The sequence below is a fragment of the Bos javanicus genome, chromosome 10 (genome assembly GCF_032452875.1).
Source record: "Bos javanicus breed banteng chromosome 10, ARS-OSU_banteng_1.0, whole genome shotgun sequence".
NCBI lineage: Eukaryota > Metazoa > Chordata > Mammalia > Artiodactyla > Bovidae > Bos > Bos javanicus.
The window spans coordinates 44426472-44447999 of NC_083877.1; the positions used below are offsets into that span (position 1 = coordinate 44426472).

The following is a 21528-nucleotide window of genomic DNA, read 5'->3' on the forward strand; positions in this document are numbered from 1 at the left end:
ATTAATACATGATGACTACTAGCAAGTTTAACCAACCTAGCTCTAACCACCAACTATCACTCTAACTGGAGAACTACTTGTGGTAGTATCATCCTTCTCATGATCAAATATCACGATTATCTTAATAGGAATTAACACAATACAATAATTACTGCCTTATCTTCCTACACACATTAATTGTAACACAATGAGTCAAATAAACATACCATATCAGTAATATTAAACTATCATTCACACAAGAAAATGCCTCATAACCTCTCACATTTTACCTCTCTTACTCCTATCATTAAACCCTTGAATCATTTTAGGGTTCTTATACTGTAAATATAGTTTTTTTAAAAAAATATTAGTTTGTGAATCTAGTAACAGGAGACTATACCTTCTTATTTACAAAAAAAAGTATGCAAGAACTGCTAATTCATGCTACCCCATATAATAGTATGGCTTTTTCAAACTGGATAGTAGTTATCCCATTGGTCTTAGGAACCAAAAAATTGGTGCAACTACAAATAAACTAAACTTATTTACTTCTTTCACACTACATATTTATACTAACTGTATCGATTATAATAACAAACACCAACATCTACAAAAATAATACATATCCATCCTACGTAAAAACCACTATGCTTCTATCAGCAGCTTAATTCCAACAATAATATTCATTCATATATGTCAAGAGATAATTATCTCAATCTGAACCCTTAAATCATCACTTAGCTTCAAATTAGACTATTTCTCAATAATATTTGTTCCAGTAGAATTATTTCTCACATGATCAGTTAAGGAATTTTCAATATGATACTTAAATACTACTTTTTCTTATCACAATACTAATTCTTGTCACTGAAAACAATCTTTCACAACTTTTCATTGCGTGAAAAGGAATCAGAATTATATCTTTCCTACTTATCAGGTGGTGATATGGATGAGCAGATGCAAATACAGCTGCTCTTCAAACAATTTTATATAATCACACTGGAGACATTGGATTATATCAGTAGTATAATTTCTATTTAACTTAAACCCATGAGACATACAACAAATTGCTTACTCAAACCTACCTCTAATAGGACTTGTGTTGTCTGCAACTGGAAAATCCGCCCTATTTGGCCTCCGTTCGTGACTTCCCTCAGCAACAGAAGTCCCTACTCCCATTTTAGCCCTACTCCACTCAAGCACAGTAGTTATAGCAGGTATTTTCCTACTTATCCACTTTTACCCTTTAACAGAATAATAAATTTATTCAAACAACATTATATTTGGATAAATATCACTACATTATTTACAGGAATATGCACTCTTACCCAAAATGACATTAAAAAAATTGTTGCCTTCTCTACTTCAAGCCAATTAGGCCTTATAATCATTAATAATCAATATTAACCAATCTTATCTAGCATTTCTCCATATTTGCACACACCCCTTTTTAAAGGCCATACTGTTTATATGGATCCATATCATAGTCGGGATCCATTATACATAGCCCAAATGATGAACAAGACATTTGAAAGTTAGGAGGTTTATTTAAGGCATTACCTTGTACCACAACAGCCCTCACTATCAGAAGTCTCTCACTGTTGGGAATACCGTTCCTCATAGGCTTCTACTCTAAAGACCCAAATTATCAACACTGCCAACACATCGTATACCAACACCTGAGCCCAAGTCTCATCGCCACGTCTCTTACAGCTGTCTATAGCACCCACGTGATTGTCTTTACACTATTAGGACAATTCATTAACTTTAATTAATGAAAACAACCCACTCCCAATCAATTCTATTAAACATTTACTGGTGGGAAGTATTTTCACTGGATTCATTACTTCCAACAATATTCCCCCAACAGCAATCCTACAAATAACTCTACATTATTACTCGAAACTAACTTCCCTTGCTGTGACCATCCTAGGTTTTACTCTGGCATTCGAAATCAATCTCACTACACAAAACTTAGACTTTAAATACCTTCATATTTTTCAAATTTTCCAGCCTCTTAGGATATTTTCTCATTATTATACATCACTTCCCACCATACTTAAATTTATCAACAAGCCAGAAATCAGCATCATCCCTCCTAGATTTAATCTGACTAGAAAGAATCCTATGAAAACTACTTCCCTTATTCAAATAAAATTCTCTACACTAGTGTCAGACCAAAAAGGCCTAATTGAAGTATATTTTCTTTCATCCCTCATTACACTCACCCTAAGCATAATCTATTTAATTATCATGAGTAACCTATGGTTTTTCCAGTAGTCATGTATGGATGTGAGAGTTGGACCATAGAGAAAACTGAGTGCCAAAGAATTGATGCTTTTGAACTGTGGTGTTGGAGAAGACTCTTGAGAGTCCCTTGGACTTCAAGGAGATCCAACCAGTCCATCCTAAAGGAGATCAGTCCTGGGTGTTCATTGGAAGGACTGATGCTAAAGCTCCAATACTTTGGCCACTTGATGCAAAGAGCCAATTCATTGGAAAAGACCTTGATGCTGGGAAAGACTGAAGGCAGGAAAAGAAGGGGATGACAGAGGATGAGATGGTTGGATGGTATCACCCACTCAATGGACATGAGTTTGAGTAAGCTCCAGGAGTTGGTGATGGACAGGGAAGCCTGGCGTGCTGTAGTCCATGGGTTCACAAAGAATCAGACATGACTGAGCGACTGAACTAAACCTTTATAATAACCACAACACCAATAAGCAATGATACATCAGTAACAATTATCAATCAAGTACCAGAGCTGTACAACACCCCAATTCCTGTACCTCTTCATCAAAAAACTCAGAATTACCTGTATCATAAATAACCCAATCATCTAGCCCATTAAACTTAAATACAATCTCTCCTTCCTCACCATTTAAGATACAAAATACTACTGAACATTTTATCATCAACCTTGAAAGAAATATATCTACAAGAGTCTTACTAGAGACTCAAATCTCAGAATACTTCTCAGTAGCCATAGCTGACATATAACCAAATACTACTAATATTTTGCCTAAATAAATAAAAAATACTATTAAACCCCGAAATGAACCACCGTAATTCAACACAAGCCCACAACCAATACCACCACCTACAATCAGTCTAAGTCCACATAATTAGGTGACGGTTTTGAAGAAAACCCCGCAAAACTAATTGCAAAAATAGTACTTAAACACAATGTATATTATTGTTCTTACATGGACTCTAACCATACCCAATGAAATGAAAAATCATCACTGTTAATTCAGCTATAAGAACACTATGGCTTCCGTAGTGGCTCAGTGGTGAAGAATCCGTGTGCCGGTGCAGGAGACACAGGTTCGATCCCCGGTCTGGGAAGATCCCACATGCCACAGAACAATTAAGCCTGTGCATCACAACTCTTGAGTCTGTGCTCTAGAGCCCCTGAGCCACAACTACTGAGCCCACGTCACAACTACTGAAGCCCGTGTGTTCTAGAGCCCTTGCTCCACAATGAGAAGCCTGTGTACCACCTACTAGAGAGTAGCCCCCGGCTTCCCACAACTAGGGAAAAGCCCATGCAGCAACAAAAACCCAGCACAGTCAAAAATTAATTTTAAAAAGAACATTAATGATCAACATCCAAAAATCACACCCATTAATAAAAATTATTAACATGTAATTATTGATCTCTTAGCTCCATCAAACATTTCATCATGATGAAACCTTGGTTCCCTACTGGGCATTTGCTCAGTTCTACAAATCTTGACAGGTTTATTCCTAGCAAGACATTATACATCAGACACAATCATCACTTTTTCATCAGTAACACATGTCTGCCAAGATGTAAACTATGGATGAGTTATCCAATATCTACATGCAAATGAAGCCTCCATATTTTTTATTTGCCTATTTATTCATGTAGGACAAGGCTTATATTACTGATCCCATACCTTTTTAGAAACATGAAGCACTGAAATCAACTTATTTACAGTCATAGCTACAGCATTTATAGGCTATGTCATACTGGAGGACAAATATCTGAAGGGCAACAGTTATTACTAATCTCCTTTCAGCAATTCCAAATATTAGCACAAGCCTCATCAAATGAACCTGAGATGACTTTTCAGTAGATAAAGTAAATCTTACACAATTCTTCACCTTCCATTTTATTCTCCCATTTATCATTGCAGCACTAGCAGCTGTCCACTTACTATTCCTTCACAAAACAGGATCTAATAACCCCACAGGAATCTCATCTCATATAGACAAAATCCCATTTCATTCCTACCATACAATCAAAGGGGCTTCCCTTATGGCTTAGTTAGTAAAGAATCTGCCTGCCAATGCAGGAGACGTAGAAGACCCAGGTTCAATCCCTGGGTCAGGAAGATCCCCTGGAGAAGGGAATGGCAGTCCATTCCAGTATTCTTGCCTGGAGAGCCCCATGAACAGAGGAGTCTGGCAGGCTACAGTCCATGAGGTCACAAAGAGCCGGACATGACTGATGCGACTGAGCATGCGCACATGAGTGCAATCAAAGACATCCTAGGTGCCTCATTACTAATTCTAATACTAATAACATTAGCAGTATTTTCACCACTTACTAGGAGACCTGCACAACTACACCCCAGCAAATTCTCTCAACACACCACTTCGTATCAAACCAGAGTGCTATTTTCTATTTGCCTATGCAATTCTACAGCCAATTCCTAATAAATTAGGAGTATTGGCCCTAATCTTTTCAGTTTTAATTCTAGCATTTATCCCAATGCTTCACACATCCAAACAATGAAGTTTAATGTTTCAACCTCTCGGTCAATATGTATTTTGAGTACTAGTAGCAGACCTGTAACACTGACATGACTTGGAGGACAACCTGTAGAGCACCCCTTCATTATTATCCAACAATTAGCATTCATATATTTCTTTTTAATTCTAGTGCAATGCCAGTAGGGCTTCCCAGGTGGTGCTAGTGGTAAAGAATCTACCAGCAATGTAGGAGACCTGGGTTCAATCGCTGGGTCAGGAAGATCCCCTGAAGGAGGGCACAGCAACCCACTCCAGTATCCTTGCCGGGAGAATTCCATGGACAGAGGAGCCTGGCTGGTTACAGTCACACAGAGTTGGACGCAACTGAAGAGACTTAGCATGCGTGCACATAATGCCAGTAACTAGCATCATTGAAAATAACCTCCTAAAATGAAGAGTCTTTGTAGTATATCTATAATACTGGTCTTGTAAACCAGAAAAGGAGAATAATACATCTCCCTAAGACTCAAGGAAGAAGCTCCAGCTCCACCATCAGCACCTAAAGCTGAAATTCTATTTAAACTAGTCCCTGAAGATTTACTATGGGATATTTACAAGAATTTACATTTACTAAGTGCCATCTCAGTGTTAAAATAACCTCTTTTTACCATAAATTACTGTGTACTTCGTGCATAACATGTATTACCACATTAATAAATACAAATACATATTATACATAATATACAGCATGTATAATTATTTGTTATTTACCCCATCTTATAAGCATGCACATGAACCTACTGATAGTACATAATCAGATCAGATCAGATCAGTCGCTCAGTCGTGTCCGACTCTTTTCGACCCCATGGACTGCAGCACGCCAGGCCTCCCTGTCCATCACCAACTCCCAGAGTTCACTCAGACTCACGTCCATCTAGTGAGTGATGCCATTCAACCATCTCATCCTCTGTCATCCCCTTCTCCTCCTGCCCCCAATCCCTCCCAGCATCAGAGTCTTTTCCAATGAGTCAACTCTTCACATGAGGTGGCCAAAGTACTGGAGTTTCAGCTTTAGCATCATTCCTTCCAAAGAAATCCCAGGGCTGATCTCCTTCAGAATGGACTGGTTGAATCTCCTTGCAGTCCAAGGGACTCGCAAGAGTTCTCCAACACCAGAGTTCAAAAGCATCAATTCTTCACCACTCAGCCTTCTTCACAGTCCAACTCTCATATCCACACATGACTACAGGAAAAACCATAGCCTTGACTAGATGAACCTTTGTTGGCAAAGTAATGTCTCTGCTTTTCAATATGCTATCTAGGTTGGTCATAACTTTCCTTCCAAGGAGTAAGCGTCTTTTAATTTCATGGCTGCAGTCACCATCTGTAGTGATTTTGGAGCCCAGAAAAATAAAGTCTGACACTGTTTTCACTGTAATACCCTACACATAAATTCATTATTTACTCCATGCTTAAAAGCATATGTGTTATACTATTATTACATGGTACGTATTATTGGTTGTACATAGTACATTAAGTCAAATCAATTCTAGTCAACATGTGCATCATATCCAATAGATCACAACTTTAATCAGCAAATCACATGAAACCATAAACCCCTCTTGGCTGGCATCCCTCCTCTTGTTCCAGGCCAATAACCTGGGGTGGTTTCTATTAATGTCTGAACTTCATCAGATATCTGGTTCTTCGGGACCTAAAATGACCTGCCCTTTCCTCTTAAATAAGACATCTTGCTGGACTAACGACTAATCAGCCATGCTCACACATAACTTGGGTTTCATGCATTTGGCATATTTTTAATTTTTAAAGGCATGCTGTAAGTTGCTGTATAACACAGGGAGCCCAGCCTGGTGCTCTGTGATGACCCAGAAGGGTGGAATGAGGGGTGGGGGTGGGGAGGGAGGTGATACACATATAATTATGGCTGATTTGCACTGTTGTACAGGAGAAACCAACATAACACTGTAAAGCAATTTTCCCCCAATTAAAAATAAATGACAAAAAAAAAAAAAAAAAAAAACCCATAAAGGGATGCTGTGACTCAGTTATGGCCATTTGAGGCCTTAACACAGTCAAATAAACTGAATGTTAATTGAATATTATTGAATATTATTTACCAACGTCAACCACAAGGTGTTACTCAGTCAATGGTTATAAAACAAGGAAATTACACACACGTACGTACATGTATGGACTGAACAGGTAAATGACCTATTTAACAAACCCCCCTCACTCCCCACTAAATCCTATACTCTACATGTCCTTAATGCCCTGTCAAACCCCCACAACAGGGCAGAAACATATAAATACATAGAATTTAATCTATCCAACAATGTAATGTGTAAAATAAAATAGACCTAGAAAATAAGCATTAATCATACGAAAGAATTACTTAGATATTTACCATTTATATAGACAGATATCTCCCAAGATCAACCATTTTAATAAAAATTTTAATACTTAATTTAGCATAAATCACACAAAACATTATATACATGTTACTTCATTATATAAACACAATTTGTCAATGTAGCTTAAAACCTAAAGCAAGGCACTGAAAATGCCTAGATAAGTTTATCAATTCCATAAATACATAGGTTTGGTCCCAGCATTCCTATTAGTTTTTTTTTAATTGAAAGATAATTGCTTTACAATATTATGTTGGTTTCTGCATACATCAACATGAATCAGCCACAGGTATACATATGTCCCCTTCCCTCTTGAACCTCCCTCCCACCTCCCACCCCTCTAGGTTGCCACAGAGCCCCGGTTTGAGCTCCCTGCGTCATACAGCAAATTCCCACTGGCTATCTATTTTACATACGGTAATATAAATGTACCATGGAGTAGCCTCCATGCTACTCTCTCCATTCATCCCACCCTCTCCATCCCCTCTGTCCATAAGTCTGTTCTCCGCGTCCACATCTCCATAAAACTACATATGCAATCATCCACACCCAATGAGAATGCCCTCTAAATCACTAAGATTTAAAGGAGCCGGCATCAAGCACACTAACAGTAGTAGCTCATAACCTCTTGCTTAACCACACCCCCATGGAAGCCAGTAGGAATAAAAATAAAGCCATAAACAAAAGTTCAACTAAGTTATATTAACTAGGGTTGGTAAATTCCATGCCAGCCACCATGATCATACGATTAACTCAAATTAATAGAAATTTAGTGCAAAACATGTTAAAGAGTAATATAAAGTTAAATTTCAATTAAGCTGTAAAAAGCCATAGCTAAATAAAAATAGACTATGAAAGTGATTAGTATTTCTTAACGACATGACAACAAGACCCAAAGTGGGATTAGATATCCCACTATGCTTGGCCCTAAATCCAAATAATAACAAAATTATTCACCAGAGTACTACTAGCAACAGCTCAAAACTCAAAGGACTTGGCTATGCCTCACACGCCTCTAGAGGAGCCTGTTCTATAATCCATAAACCCCACCACCCTTGCTAATTCAGTCTATCTACCACTGTCTCTAGCAAACCCTAAGAAAGGAATAAAAGCATAATTATCATAAATAAAAATGTTAAGTCAAGGTATAACTGATGGGGTGGAAAGAAATGGGCTGTATTTTCTATCTCAAGAATATATTTCTCACTCCACAGAAGTTTTTATGAAAACTAAAAACCAAAGGAGGATTTAGTAGTAAATTAAGAATAGAATTCTTGAGTTTCCCTGTTGGTCCGGTGGTTAAGAATCTGTCTGCCAATGCAGGGGACATGGGTTCAATCCCTGGTCCAGGAAGATCCCACATGCCTCAGGACAACTAAGACTGCATGCCCCAACTAGTGAGCTCACGTGCTGCAACTATGAAAGCCCACGTGCCTAGAGCCTGCGCTCTGCAACAAGAGAAGACACTGTAATGAGAAGTCCAAGCACAGCAACTAGAGACTAGTCCCCGCTCGCCACAACGAGAGAAAGCCCACACACGGCAACGAAGACCCAGCACAGCCAAAAATAAATATTTTTTAAAGAAAATAGAATGCTTAATCGAATAAAGCTATGGAGCATGCATACACCACCCATCACCTTCCCCAAGTACTGTAATAAACACTAAGTATACGAGAGGAGGCAAATCGGAACAAAGTAAGTATACTGCAAAGTGTGCTCAAATAAGTCAAAACATGGCTTAAATAAAAGCATCTAGTTTACACTTAGAAGATTTCATAATTTATGAATACTTTGAACTAAGTCAAGCCAAACCCCCACAAGTTTTACTAATATAAGCAAATTAAATAAAACATTCACTCAACATTTAAAGTATAGGAGACAGAAATTCAAAATATCTTCTGGCACTATAGAGAAAGTACAGTAAGGGAATAATGAAAGAAACATTAAAAGTAACAAAAAGAAAAGTTTACCCCTTGTACATTTTGCATAATCATTTAACTAGCAAACATTAACAAAGAGAAGTTAAATATCCTGAAACCAGAAGAGCTACTTATGAACAGACTCATCTATGTAGCAAAATAAGATATATAAGTAGAGGGGACAAGTCTAAGGAGCCTAGTGATAGCTGGTTCTCCAGGAAAATAATTTTAGTTCAACTTTTAAAATTACCAAAAGGTTAAAAACTTTAATGTATTTTTAAATGTTAATATAAAAAAGTTAGATTTTAGACATGGATACAACCTTATCTAGAGGTTAAAAACACCACCACAGTTGGCTTTAAATGTAGCCACCAATTAAGATAGCATTCAAGCTCAATAACTTTATCTTAATACCAATAATAAGCAAACCGACTCCTAGCTTTATACTGGACTAATCTATTGACCAATAGGGGCAATGGTGTTAATATGATGATGAAAGTGAAAGTCACTCAGTTGTGTCCAACTCTTTGTGACCCCATGGACTGTAGCCTGCCAGGCTCCTCTGTCCATGGAATTCTCCAAGCCACCATACTCGAACAGGTAGCTGGTTCCCTCCCTTCTGCAGGAGATCTTCCTAACCCAGGGATAGAACCCAGGTCTCCTGTATTGCAGGGAGATTCTTTACCAGCTGAGCCACAAAAGTCCAAGAATACTGGTGTGGTAGCCTATCCCTTCCCCAGTGGATCTTCCTGACCCAGGAATTCAACTGGGGTCTCCTGCATTACAGGTAGATTCTTTTGTTTTTAAATTAATTTTAATTGGAGGATAATTTCTTTACAATATTGTGGTGGTTTTTGCCACACATCGACATGAATCACCCGTGGGTGCACATGTGTCTCCCCATCCTGAACCCCCCTTGCCTCCTGCCCACCCCATCCCTCTGGGTTGTCCCAGAGCACCGGCTTTGAGTGCCCTGCTTCATGCATCGAACTTGCACTGATCATCTATTTTACATATGGTAATATACATATACTGGAAAAGGTCAGTTTTCATTTTAATCCCAAAGAAAGGCAATGCCAAAGAATGCTCAAACTACCGCACAATTACACTCATCTCACACACTAGTAAAGTAATGCTCAAAATTCTCCAAGTCAGGCTTTAGGAATACATGAACCATGAACTTCCAGATGTTCAAGCTGGTTTTAGAAAAGGCAGAGGAACCAGAGATCAAATTGCCAACATCCGCTGGATCATGGAAAAGCAAGAGAGTTCCAGAAAAACATCTATTTCTGCTTTATTGACTATGCCAAAGCCTTTGATTGTGTGGATCACAAAAAACTATGGAAAATTCTAAGAGATGGGAATACCAGACCACCTGACCTGCCTCTTGAGAAATCTGTATGCAGGTCAGGAAGCAACAGTTAGAACTGGACATGGAACAACAGACTGGTTCCAAACAGGAAAAGGAGTACGTCAAGGCTGTATATTGTCACCCTGCTTATTCAACTTCTATGCAGAGTACATCATGAGAAACGCTGGACAGGAAGAAACACAAGCTGGAATCAAGATTGCCGGGAGAAATATCAATAACCTCAGATATGCAGATGACACCACCCTTGTGGCAGAAAGTGAAGAGGAACTAAAGAGCCTCTTGATGAAAGTGAAAGAGGAGAATGAAAAATTTGGCTTAAAGCTCAACATTCAGAAAACTAAGATCATGGCATCTGGTCTCATCACTTCATGGGAAATAGATGGGGAAACAGTGGAAACAGTGTCAGACTTTATTTTTGGGGGCTCCAAAATCACTGCAGATGGTGACTGCAGCCATGAAATTAAAAGATGCTTACTCCTTGGAAGGAAAGTTATGACCAACCTAGATAGCATATTGAAAAGCAGAGACATTATTTTGCCAACAAAGATCCATCTAGTCAAGGCTATGGTTTTTCCAGTGGTCATGTATGGATGTGAGAGTTGGACTGTGAAGAAAGCTGAGTGCCAAAGAATTGATGCTTTTGAACTGTGGTGTTGGAGAAGACTCTTGAGAATCCCTTGGACTGCAAGGAGATCCAACCAGTCCATTCTGAAGGAGATCAGCCCTGGGATTTCTTTGGAAGGAATGATGCTAAAGCTGAAACTCCAGTACTTTGGCCACCTCATGTGAAGAGTTGACTCATTGGAAAAGACTCTGATGCTGGGAGGGATTGGGGGCAGGAGGAGAAGGGGACAACAGAGGATGAGATGGCTGGATGGCATCACCGACTGGATGGACGTGAGTCTGAGTGAACTCCGGGAGTTGGTGATGGACAGGGAGGCCTGGCGTGCTGCGATTCATGGGGTTGCAAAGAGTCAGACACGACTGAGCGACTGAACTGAACTGAATATACATGTTCCAGTGTTATTCTCTCAAATCATCCTACCTTCAGCCTTCTCCCACATAGTCCAAAAGTCTGTTCTTTACAATTGTGTCTCTTTGGCTGCCTTGCATATAGGATTGTCATTACCGTTTTTCTAAATTCCATATATATGCATTAATATGGGCTTCCCTGATAGCTCAGTTGGTAAAGAATCCACCTGCAATGCAAGAGACCCTGGTTTGATTCCTGGGTCAGGAATATCCACTGGATAAGGGATAGGCTACCCACTCCAGTATTCTTAGGTTTCCCTTGTGGCTAAGCCGGTAAAGAATCCGCCTGCAATGCGGGAGACCTGGGTTTGATCCCTGGGTTGGGAAGATCCCCTGGAGAAGGGAAAGGCTACCCACTCCAGTATTCTGGCCTGGAGAATTCCATGGACTATACAGTCCATGGGGTCACAAAGAGTCGGACACGACTTTCACTTCATGCATTAATACACTGTATTGGTGTTTCTCTTTCTGACTTGCTTCACTCTGTATAATAGGCTCCCGTTTCACCCACCTCATTAGAAGTGGCTCAAATGTGTTCTTTTTTATACATAATATTCCATTGTGTATATGTACCACAACTTCTTTATCCATTCATCCACCGATGGACATCTAGTTGCTTCCATGTCCTAGCTACTGTGAACAGTGTGCAGGTGGATTCTTTACCAGATGAGATACCAGGGAAGCCCTCAATTACTTTATCTTAATACCAATAATAAGCAAATCAACTCCTAGCTTTATGCTGAACTAATCTATTGACCAATAGAGGCAACAATGTTAATATGAGTAACTAGAAATATTTCTTACATAAACTTACATCAGTAATAATATACTGTATTATTATATACTGTGTCTGTATATACTGACACATATACATATATACTGACTGTATACAGTATATTATATAATATACTGTGTCAGTATACTAATAATATACTGACACATGCATGCACGCTAAGTCACATCAGTCGTGTCCAGCTCTTTGCAACTCTATGGACTATAGCCCGCCAGGCTCCTCTGTCTGTGGGATTCTCCAGGCAAGAACACTGGAGTGGGTTGCCACGCCCTCCTCCAGGGGATCTTCCTGATGCAGAGCTCAAACTGTCGTCTCCTGTGTCTCCTGCATTGGCACGTGGGTTCTTTACCATTAATGTCACCTGGGAAGCCCAATATGCTGATAATTAACAGCACATAAACACAACTCAAGATTATTCAGTAATTATGCTATTAATCCAACGCAGGCAGGCACTCAAGGAAAGATTTTTAAAAAGTAAAAGGAACACAGCAAACAAAAAAACATCACCTCTAGCACAACTAGTATTAGAGGCCCTGCCCACCCAGTGACAACTGGTAGACCGCCATGGTGTCCTGACTGTACAGAGGCACCATAATCATTCGTTCTCTAAATAAGGACTTGTATGATTGGCCACATGAGGGTTTTACTATTTCTTACTTTCAATCAGTGAAACTGACCTCTGCGTGAAGAGGCAGCAATAGCAAAATAAAACAAGACCCTTTGGAGCTTTAATTAACTAACTCCCCAGAAAACTAACTAAACCACTAAGGGATAACAAATTTTTATATAGGTTGACATTTTTGGTTGGGGTGTCCTCAGAGAATAAAAATATCTCCAAATGACTAAAGTCTAGACTTACTAGTCAAAATATTATCCTTTACTGATCCAAAAATTGATCAACAGAACAAGCTACCCTAGGAATAACAGTGCAATCCTATTCTAGAGTTCATATTGACAAAAGGTCTATGACCTCGATGCTGGATCAGGACACCCCAGTGGTATAACTGCTATTAAAAATGTGTTTGTTCAATGATTAAAGTCCTACATGATCTGATTTCAGACCAGAGTAATCAAGGTTGTTTTCTATTATATAGTTCTTCCAGTGTGGAAAGACAAAGAGAAATAATGCCCATGTGAAAAAGCTGCCATACACACACACACACACACACACACACACACACATAACCAATTAATGATTTAATATATACAAAATATTACCCAAGAACAGAGTTTATTAAGGTGACAGAATACAGTAATTGTGTAAAATTTAACCCTTTATAACCAGAAGTTCAAATCCTTTCCCTAACAAATGTTCATAATTAACCTCTTAATATTCATCATCTCCCTTCTTTTAGCCATGGCATTTCTTGCATTAATTTAGCCAAAATCTTAGGTTACATGCAACTTCCAAAGAGACCAAATATTGTCAGACCATACAGCCTATGACAACCTATTGCTGACACAGTCGAATTATTTATTAAAGAACCACTATTCCTTAAGTTATGACCAACCTAGATAGCATATTCAAAAGCAGAGACATTACTTTGCCAACAAAGGTCCATCTAGTCAAGGCTATGGTTTTTCCTGTGGTCATGTATGGATGTGAGAGTTGGACTGTGAAGAAAGCTGAGCGCCAAAGAATTGATGTTTTTGAACTGTGGTGTTGGAGAAGACTCTTGAGAGTCCCTTGGACTGCAAGGAGATCCAACCAGTCCATTCTGAAGGAGATCAGCCCTGGGTTTTCTTTGGAAGGAATGATGCTAAAGCTGAAACTTCAGTACTTTGGCCACCTCATACGAAGAGTTGACTCATTGGAAAAGACTCTGATGCTGGGAGGGATTGGGGGCAAGAGGAGAAGGGGATGACAGAGGATGAGATGGCTGGATGGCATCACTGACTCGATGGACGTGAGTCTGAGTGAACTCCGGGAGCTGGTGATGGACAGGGGAGCCTGGCGTGCTGCATTTCATGGGGTCGCAAAGAGTCGGACACGACTGAGCGACTGATCTGATCTGATCTGATTCCTTAAGGAACCAGCTACATCTTCCATTTCTATACCAGTCCTAACTTTAACCCTGGCCCTAATTATACGAATTGCTCTACCCATACATTATCCCCTCATTAATATAAATCTAGGGGTAATATTTATACTAGCTATGCCAAGCCTAGCTCTATATTCCATCTTATGATCCAGATGGGCTTCCAACTCGAAATATACATTTATCAGAGCCTTATGTGCAGTACACAATTTCATACGAAGTAACACTAGCAATTATTCCTCTATCAATCCTTTTAATAAATGGATCTTTAACACTCTCAACCATCATCACAAGAACATTTATGAATAATCTTCCTATCATGACTCCTAGCTATAATCAATTTATTTATTTCCACTCTAGAAGAAACTAACCGAGCCTGAGCCCCCTTTGACCTAACCGAAGGAGAATCTACACTCGCAGCGGGTTTCAACATAGAATATGCAGCAGGCACATTGGATATGTTTTTCTTAGCAAAACATGCCAACATTATTATAATAAATACTCTCACAATAATCCTCTTTCTAGGATATTCCACAACCCCCACATACCAGAACTATATACAACCAACTTCATTATAAAACACTATCAACAATTTCTTTGCTTTAAACTAAACCCACTCCAGTGTTCTTGCTTGGAGAATCCCAGGGACGGGGAGCCTGGCGGGCTGCGGTCTATGGGGGTCTATATACAATCAACTTCATTATAAAACACTATCAACAATTTCCTTGCTTTAAACTAAACCCACTCCAGTGTTCTTGCTTGGAGAATCCCAGGGACGGGGAGCCTGGCGGGCTGCGGTCTATGGGGGTCTATGCGGCCTATGTCACACAGAGTCGGACACAACTGAAGCGACTTAGCAGCAGCAGCAGCAAAGCATCTTACACTCGATTCCCATATGATTAACTAATATATCTACTCTGAAAAAACTTCCCACCACTAACACTAGCTCCCATGCCTATGACACATCTCACTACCTCTTATAACATCAAGCATCACCCTCCACAAATGTAAGAAATGTATGATAGGGACTTCTCTGGTAGTCCAGTGGTTAAGAATCTGCCTGCCAATGCAGGGGTCACAGGTTCAACATCTGGTCCAGGAACTAAGATCCCCCATGGCCTAGGGCAACCAAGCACATGCAGTGCAACCACTGAGCCCACACACTCTGGAGCCCATGCTTCTCAACAAGAGAAGCCACCAAATGAGAAGCTCATGCACCGCAACTAGAGAAAGCCCACCCACAGCAACAGAGACCCAGTGCAGCCAAAAATAAATTTTAAAATAAAGACAAAAAGATTCTTTAAAAAAAAAAGTCTGATAAAAGTTACTTTGCTAGAGTAAGTAATAGACGTTTAAACCCTCATATGTCTAGAATCATAGAAATTGAACCTGCCCTTAAGAGTCCAGAATTCTTAGTGTTACCATATTACACGGTATTCTATAGTAATGTCAGCTAAATAAGCTATCAAGCCCATTCTCTGAAAATGTTAGTTTATATCCTTCCTATACTAATAAACACCATCATCTTTATCATCATCCTAACAACCATTATCTCAAGGACCATAATTGCAATGACCAGCCCCCACTGACTACTTATCTGCATCCAGTTCAGGCACTGGGTCTTTGTCCCAGCTTGATTTGGTGAAATCCTTATTACACTTTAACTAGCTTAAATGTCACCTCCTTGGGGACATCTTCCCTGAAATTCCCAACTAGGCTCACAGCACCCTGTGCTTATCACTATCATAACAAATATTTGTCAGCATCATTCTCCCTCCTAACTTGGCCCCGCCTTGATCACAGGTGTGCCCCCAACACAGATGGGTGCACACAATTGGGTGTTGCAACAAACCAGCCTCATGTATTATGCTCTATTCCCGATCTTGGCAGGGACACTATCTAAAAGCTCCATTTCTACCTCTGTCTCCACCTCAAGGACAGGATCCTGCTTTATTCATCCTTACACCCAGCACCTAACAGAGCCTGGCACTCAGTTACCCTTAGTAACCTATGTAAATCATTCTGAGGCACTAAAAAGGAATGAAGAGAGAAGCTTCAATGTAATTTTTGTCCAGTAAGAACAGAAAAGGGAAACCATACCTTCAACAGGGCCAATTTGATTGGTCACGGCGAATCTGAGCACTTTTTCTTCATCCGAGTACAAGGCAAAGACCCGGTCAACATTCAGCTGCTGGGTCACAGGGACAGCCCAGTGTCTGGGGGCATGCCTGCACACCTGGTAAGTGATGTTCTGGTGGATGCGGTAGGACTGTGTTTGGTTAATGGCACCAGACATGAGAGAGTAGGTTCTGGTACTTGTGGAGGTCACAGCTGCAAGAGACATCATACAGTCAAACAAGAAAATTTGAAAATATTAAAAACAGGTTTGTTTATGTGGGTTGAGTTTCTTGGCACAGTCTTTATGTAGTTGCTGGAGTATGTCCCCCTCAGAAGTTCCTGAGTTTAAACGGGAACCTGCGAGGCAACCCCAAGAACGGGTGTAAAAGTAAAACCAAAGCGCTGAGGGCAGGAGATATAAACCCTGCTGTCAATATTCACAAAGCATACACTATGTTATGTGCCAGCCATGCCCAGCACTCTATATGCACTGCCTCATTTACTCCTCACAGTAGCCAGTAAGGTGGACCCTGTCACCTTGTATGGAGAGCCTTACAGAGGTTAAGGAGTAGTTAAGAAGCAGTCTAAGACACAAGGCTGGTAACACAGAGTGGTAACTGGAATTCAAGTTGGCCTGACTCTACTTCCCAAGTTTTCAGCCAATCCATCCATCAGTGCACAGAAAAGAAGCTTTCCTACACCTTGCACTTAAGTCTGAAGGCTTCTGGGGAAAGGAAGTGGGGAAGGGCGTCTTTTATCTCCATCTGAGTGCAGAGTAGGGAGGCCTGACAGGTTTCTGGCCATCAGTCACCCTGTGCCCAGGCCAGGTCTCTGCTGCCCATTCTCTTCCCTATGCCTCTTGCCTGATTTCATCATAGAAGAAGCAAAAGCACAATCAAAACCCTTGTGCTGCAGGACAGGAGCTCAGATCAGGGCAGGATCTTGAAAGCAAGTGGTGTTTCACAGAACACATCACAGTTAACACGTCACCCATGTGAGACAGACAGAAAGCGGGTTATTATTCTAGAGATGAGCAAACAGGCTCTCTGATGTGACCTTCTTCCCCACATTCTTTAGACACATGACAAAAATTCCTATCTTCTGACTCCAAATTTAACAGGAGTTTTACAACACTGCAGCTCCAAACAAGGTTACAGAACAAGTATAAATTCCAATAATCAGTACTTTTCCATGGTCCGGCGGGGACAAGAGTTAAAAACCGTACATAATTATACCATCCCTTCCCACTCCACAGACAAGGTTGTAACTGATTATGTTATTATTATTTGCAAGTACTGGGTAGGGATGTTGATATTCTTGTGTACAACAGCCAGCACTTTTCTCAGACTAACAAAATAACAAGAATAATCAAACCAATATTGAACTCATTTCACGGGCCATGCACTGTTCTAAGGACCTTCCATGCAGTCACTCACATCAGCTTCATAACTATCTTGTGAGATGTGTACCATCCCCATGTAACAGATGTGAGAATGGCGGCATGTACCTGAGTCTGCGTAGTGGTAGAGCTCCTTGTAGGGAGCCACGTGGGCGGAGAAGTTTGCTGGGATGTAAGGCACCTGGCCTTGAATGTTGGTCTTAATGCTCAAGTAGTTCTCTGGGTCCAGCCCCTCAGCAGTTTGAGTGATTCGAACCCTCTCCTCTCCTGGGTAGAAAGTAACTTCCACATCATGGATAAAGGTAGCACCTGGAGAGAAAAATAAAAATTCAGCACAGGAATGAAAAGAAGCATTGCATCTTTCAGCAATAATCACCAGTGCATACTTCCACTTCCCAATTTCTGCTGCTGTTGGAGACAGTACCTAAGGAGATCTGATAACCAGGATAAAGTACTATCAGCTGTTGATTTCATGAGTTCCCCAAACTTTCTGTTCAAGAGTGTGGTTCCATCCTATCCCATTTCACACTGCTTCTCTTTGTAGGAACTTGTTTTCTGTGAAAAATAAACCCCTATGAACATCCTGACGGAGAAGGCAATGGCAACCCACTCCAGTGTTCTTGCCTGGAGAATCCCAGGGATGGTGGAGCCTAGTGGGCTACAGTCTGTGGGGTCGCACAGAGTCAGACACGACTGAAGCGACTTAGCAGCAGCAGCAGCAGCAGCAGCAGCAGCAGCAGCAGCATGAACATCCTTGACCTTTCTCTTTCAAAGGCTGCCAGACTTAGAAAAACCAAACAAAACTCCCCAGGACACCCATTTATATTTGAATTTCAGGTGAATAAAAAAACAGATTTTTAGTATAAGTTATGTCCCATACAATATTTGGGGCATACTTACAGAAATTATTCAAACTAATCATTGTTTATCTGAAATTCAAATGTAACTAGGTATACTGTATTTTATTTATCTACTTTTGACTCAAGGTTTTATCAAACCTTGATTAAAAGCAAGACCCTACAAACAGCTACTGAGCTCTATAGCTGGAGGTGAGCAAAGAACTTCTCTCTCACACTTTATGTGCAATAAAGATAAATCCACTGAGGAACAAGGTGTACTGAGGTGAGAAGCCAGGATGTATTCCCTACACCCTTGCTATTAAACGGTGGGCCTCAGACCAGAATTATCACCTCCTGGAAGCTCGCTAGGAAAACAGGATCCCAGATACCCCTGGCCCCCCTTCCCTGCAACTTTCTCCTCCCCCCACTTAATCAGAACCTATCCTTTCCTGAGGCCTCAGGTGATGTGCATGTGGGTTAAAGTCTAAGGAGTGCTGTCTATACCATTATAGGTACGGGTCATCAAGGAACAAGGAGGAAAGGCACCCCTCCCCATGAAGAGAAATCACCTCTAGGGGCCCTAGAATTTTCACATGCATCCCTATTTGACAGATACGTGCATGACAACTCAGTTACATGGGCTGTGACACACAGGCTTCAACAAATGGGGTAAGAGACCATGAATAATCCAAATGGAATCATCCTACTTCTCAGAACAACCTTGAAAGCATTTAGAAGGAATCACAGGGTCTTAAAAACAGTCCTGCAAGGCCAAACCATCCCCCACTACCTTGGACAGAACAAGCCCACCCATGTGGCTCTGAAGCAAGTGAATCCTCTTCCACTGAGTGGAAACCCAAGCCTCCAAGCCACCAAAGCAGTGGTGATCGCGGCCTTGCTCACCTGTGAGGCTGAAGCCGTTCTCCCAGCCTGGTTTTTCTAAAGCAAAGAGCCAGCCAAATAGACCTCCGATTGGCGTGAGCGGGAGAAGGGCCTGGGCCGCGGGCTGCGGGATGTGGCTGATGGCCGTGTAGGCTCTCCCGTCGTTGCCCACCACGTAAGCGTGCAGGTCCACGTCGGTGAAGTGCACGGGTGTATGGCCCACGAGGAGGTGCCCACTCACCTTCCCATTGACTCGATGAGGTGCCCCTAAGAGATAGAAAACCCTGTCAACCTTGACCATCATCCAGGCGCACAGATAAAGCCACCCACCAACTCCCCAGTCTCCATCTTCAGCCCTTTTCCCAACTCCTTAACATCCCACTGGCCATCTAGGTACCAGACAGACCTGCCTTCCATCTCTCTCCTCCCCTCCTCCTCCTCTCCCATCCACTTTGACTCTAACGCACTAGCAAAATGGGAGGAAACATTTCTGGTTAATCCTCAAATTGGGAAATCAGCTCAAACGTGTTCATCCCTCAGACATTTATGGAGCACCTGCAAGTTGCTAGCACTTTGATTCAAACGGTAGTGACGCAATGTCCACAAGCAGAACTCACGGTGGCCGCTAGAAACAGCAAGCGGCAGGAGCAGACCCAGAGCAGCCCCCTGCCCCAGTCAAGCCATCACAAGCAGAACTCATGGTGGCCGCTAGAAACACCAAGCGGCAGGAACAGACCCAGAGCAGCCCCCTGCCCCAATCAAGCCATCACCCCTCACCTTCAGGTAGACACTGCTTCCCATTCCCGTAAAACCTGGACTGGCAGTGGCAGCAGAAACCCGTGGCATAGTCAGTGCAGAAGGCGTGCCGGGAGCAGCGCTCGTGGTTGTGTTCACAGGTCTCCTTGTTGGCAGCATTGTACGTGAAGACTGGAAAGTAAAACAAACTCGCATGAAAAGGACTAAGTGATTCTGGGGTCACGGCTGCCAAGCTTCATCATGGACACAGCATCTGCTCCATAAAATCCATTTAGAGTGTAATAAACAAGTGCAGTTTTGACGTTTCAGAGACAGGGATGACATTCAACGCAGGGAGAATAAACCTGCCTGGTCTTCTGGCAAGAAGCACTGCTGACTGCTCACATCTGGTCTCCCTGCAGAGCTGTTGAGCAAGGATGAGGCTGAGACCCTCTGTGTGGGGACAGGAAAGCCAGCCAGGAAGTAGGTCTTAGGCTGAACTGTACAAAACGGCCATTTTCTGGGTCAAAAAATGGCCAAAGGTCAGCAATTTTATATGGTTCAAACTACTAGCAGTGAGTTTCTGAGAGGATGACCAAAGAGAAAAACTAACAAATGCAGTCTTATGTCTAACCATTCTTCTCTTCTTTTTGGTAACCCTGAACTTGAGAGAGAATAACCTATAGCTTGTCTTACTACCCAGGGGAAAAAAAAATGTTTTTCTGAAAGAGAAGAAGGGTGTTAAAGAAAGAACACACATACACGCACACCCCTTAAAGAACGTGTATGGGGAGGCAGGTCGAGATGGAGAAGGAGCAGGGAACCCAGGCGTGAAAAGTTCTGGGGCTTAGCAGGGTTTCTTGTGGTGGGTGTGGCCCAAGCGGGATGTCTGGGCAGTAGTGGAGAGCCTGGGCACAGTCACCCCTCTCTAGGAAGCCACGTGGCCCCAGGTAAGTTTATTGCTCCAGTAGCTGTCCCTTCCATCTCCTGCTTATTCTGCCCATTAAAAAAAGAAAGAGGACCATTTGTGCTGCCAAGAAAGAAGGGAACTGGAGCAGATTCCATTGTCACTACAGCGAATGGCCAAGGAGGGGGGGTGTGGCCAGGGGTGCTGACAGACAAGAGAAGGCTTTCCCGGACACTGGGGACGATGCCAGTCCCGAGCACGGCCACTAGGAGGCAGAGCGGCCGTGCACACCTCTGCCGCGGGATCCCCTGAACTAGGAGTTGGGTGGAGACTCCCCGAGCAGACCGAGGAGAAAAGACAGCA

The 21528-nt window shown here is 41.6% G+C and overlaps 1 protein-coding gene across 1 annotated transcript in view; it reads right to left on the reverse strand.

Moving 5' to 3' along the window:
• NID2 (nidogen 2) overlaps window positions 1-21528 on the reverse strand; it is a 92770-nt gene that overhangs the window by 42045 nt on the left and 29197 nt on the right. The window contains exons 5-8 of the mRNA XM_061430984.1: window positions 20301-20450; window positions 19545-19790; window positions 17911-18111; window positions 16386-16616 (exon numbers count right to left, since the gene is read on the reverse strand). Of these exons, the coding sequence (XP_061286968.1) occupies window positions 16386-16616; window positions 17911-18111; window positions 19545-19790; window positions 20301-20450 (828 nt within the window). The remainder of the gene's footprint in view (window positions 1-16385; window positions 16617-17910; window positions 18112-19544; window positions 19791-20300; window positions 20451-21528) is intronic.